General features: G+C 49.4%; 1 protein-coding gene across 1 annotated transcript in view; it reads left to right on the forward strand.

The window, feature by feature from the left end:
* LOC104401769 (breast carcinoma-amplified sequence 3-like) overlaps positions 1-1,692 on the forward strand; it is a 236,739-nt gene extending 235,047 nt beyond the window's left edge. The window contains exon 12 of the mRNA XM_010009454.1: positions 1,544-1,692. Within this exon, the coding sequence (XP_010007756.1) occupies positions 1,544-1,692 (149 nt within the window). The remainder of the gene's footprint in view (positions 1-1,543) is intronic.
* Positions 1,693-2,858: the final 1,166 nt, after the last annotated feature.

Consider the following 2,858-nt stretch of genomic DNA (forward strand, 5'->3'; position numbering starts at 1 on the left):
TGTATCCTGGGCTAATTTTCTCCACTGCAAGTTACCTTCGTGGGCAAGGATTAAATCCCCTAACCCTTGTTTGCTGGGTGTGCGCTCTCCTGGCTGCTGTCCCTGCGCGGTGCCCAGGTAGCAAACGGGAGCTGTGCAGTGTCTGTGGATGCTGGAGTGGGATGCTTTTGGTTTTAGCGAAGAACTAGCTTTCTGCTTTTGCCATGTGCTTTGTGTATAGCTGTGTCCTTATCAAGGAGTCCCATTGCACAAACGTTGGTGTTGACAAAAGGTTAAATATCCTAGCATGAGACAGAGGTGTGCGAACAGCAGAGGTACAGTCCTACTTAGCAGAGAGCAAAGGGGCCACCACTCCTCCAGCTCCTGCATGGCTTCTTTCCGTCCCCATCCAAGCAAAACTCCCAGCTGCAGGGACAGGGAAAGCTGCCTTTCTCCTCTGAGGGTTGTCCCCCATGCACACATGTATGACACCACGAGAGGGGTTTCCCTCTTTCCCCTTCGGCAGCAGAGGAATATGACGAAGTTCCCATCCCTATCCCATCCCTTCCAGCACAGGCAGCACAGAAGCAGCCAACAGAAGTCGCGCTCGGGTCTGCGCGTTGCAACTCGCCAGAATAGTTCTTGTAGCCTGTCACTGCGTGTCTGGGAGAGGATTCCTGTCGTGTCCGTGGGGCTCTGCCTAATCTCACCGCTGCATGCCGCCGCTGAGTGCTGGTCGGGGTGATGCTGCCCAGCAGTGCTGCTGCACGCTGCCACTGAGTCAACTGTTGGGTTCAAGTGGCTCACAGAGAGGCCACAGTTAGAAATGATGCTCTGCACACATAAAAATCCTCGTGTTTCAAGATTAGGGAGCAGTAAAGGCTTTGGGAGGTCAGCAAGGGGAGATGTCTGGATGTGTGTGATCAGGAGAGGAAAAGCCACGGTCAGGCCTTCTTTCTCTTTTGCTTTGAGGCACAGCTCAGGCATGTAGGAAAGGGGATATTTTCTCTTTGGCTTGAAAAAGCAGAGTTATTTCTGTCTGTTTGCTCAGGGTAAAGGGTTGTGGAAAGTCCCTGGTGTTCCCGAGGTGGAGAATCACAGTGGTTATGTACCGCTGATACACACCACCAGTAACTGGTGTTGCTACCATTCCCCCTTCCCCACCATCTCAGCAGCATTGCTGCAGAGAGGAAATGTTTCATCGTCTGCCACTGTACCCTTCACACCCTGCTCAGTTCAGCCATGAGCATCCCCACTGTTAACTCCTGACATGTCATGAGTGAGCTGCCTCGTCCCCAGGAAAGGGGCTGCTCTGCTGGGCAGTGTGTAACGTCTCCATCCAGCTCCGCTTGGGCTCAGCTCAACTGTGAGCCCATCAGAGAAGTAGAACCAAGAGCTGGGATGCCTCTGGAGCGACTCGTCAAATTACCCTGGAAAGGATGGATGATGAGCACGTGTTAGAGCAATGATACAATGAACAGTTTTGTCAATAAAGCAGCCATCTAACGACACTCCAGGTTTATCTGAAATGCTAACCAGGACCTGCTCTCTCTTCCCATTGCAGAGCTTCAGCGAGAGGGAAGCATAGAGACGCTCAGTAACAGCTCTGGTTCCACCAGCGGCAGTATCCCACGCAACTTCGATGGCTACAGATCACCCCTCCCGACTAACGAAAACCAGCCCCTCAGCCTTTTCCCCACAGGCTTCCCATAAATGAGCCAAACATCCAAGGAGAGATCCAGACAGGGTAACGAGCCGCCTCTCCGACTAAACAATCCCGATGTGTCTGTCACCCACCAGTCCACCGCTGCACTGGATGGTTCTCGTTACCCTGATCAATATCAATGACTCTTAAACCTTCCTCAAACATACTCACAAAATCTTGACTTTGTGTTCCTGTGCAATATGAAGAGACTCCGTCTTCAATCCTGATTGCTCTGCGGCTTCTTTTTTTGCTGTGTTCAGGAAGAGATTGGTTGAGGAGAAATACTTCTAAGCCATTTTTGGTCCAGCACATGGTTTCACAACTGTTCTCTGCTTTTTCGTGTTGAGAGATGGAGGGGATCTCCATAACTCAGAGGAGCTCTTGCCGTTTGCAAAAGTGCCGAGCATTAACAAATGAACTGGAGAGAGTAGAAACTGGAGAACTTTCTGTGGACAGGGTTGATAATGTTATTCCTTCCTCATTGCGTCTCCTTGCTGCCCTCCTTCCCCACTGATACTCATCAATGCCAGGAGTATTACAAATGGAAATGTTTCTTTTTGTTCTTTGGAAGAATTCTCTCTATTGCTCTGGTTTTATTCTAGTCTTGTATTTTAGAAACGTACTTAATTGACTAACTGCAGTCACAAATTTCTCATATTTGGTTATAAAAGTTGTTCACTGGAACTCAGATATCTGTCCAGAAATGCATGTGTCGTTGAATAAATCTAAGTTAAACAAGAAACTGCTTAAATGGCAATGTCCACGGAGTGTTACTGGGCTGGCTATGGGCTTTGTATATCTTTCTGGACTGGCCTATGTGCATATTTACTAACTTGAGGGCTTTAATTAAAGCCATCAGTGGACCTTACGCAGCCAGTCTAGCTTGGGTTTGCCTCTCTGCTTTCTTGTCCCCCTCGTGCAAGGACAGGATTTTTAAAAACGAGTGTGCCTTGCACCCACTTAGCACCTCTGAAAATCAACACCATCTCTGTTTGTGTGTCTGGTTCCAGCTCCTTGCGTTGGTTGGGGCCCTGCTTCTTCATCCCACTGATTTTGGTGGGACAAGGACCAGGCCCGCTGGAAGCAGAGGCACGCACCTCCATCTATTGTGTTACAGGATCACATATAAGAAGCTTTGCAGAACCTGTACAACAGCCTGAACCTCTGTACCCTG

Source organism: Nestor notabilis, unplaced genomic scaffold, assembly GCF_000696875.1.
Source record: "Nestor notabilis isolate BGI_N333 unplaced genomic scaffold, ASM69687v1 scaffold8792, whole genome shotgun sequence".
NCBI lineage: Eukaryota > Metazoa > Chordata > Aves > Psittaciformes > Psittacidae > Nestor > Nestor notabilis.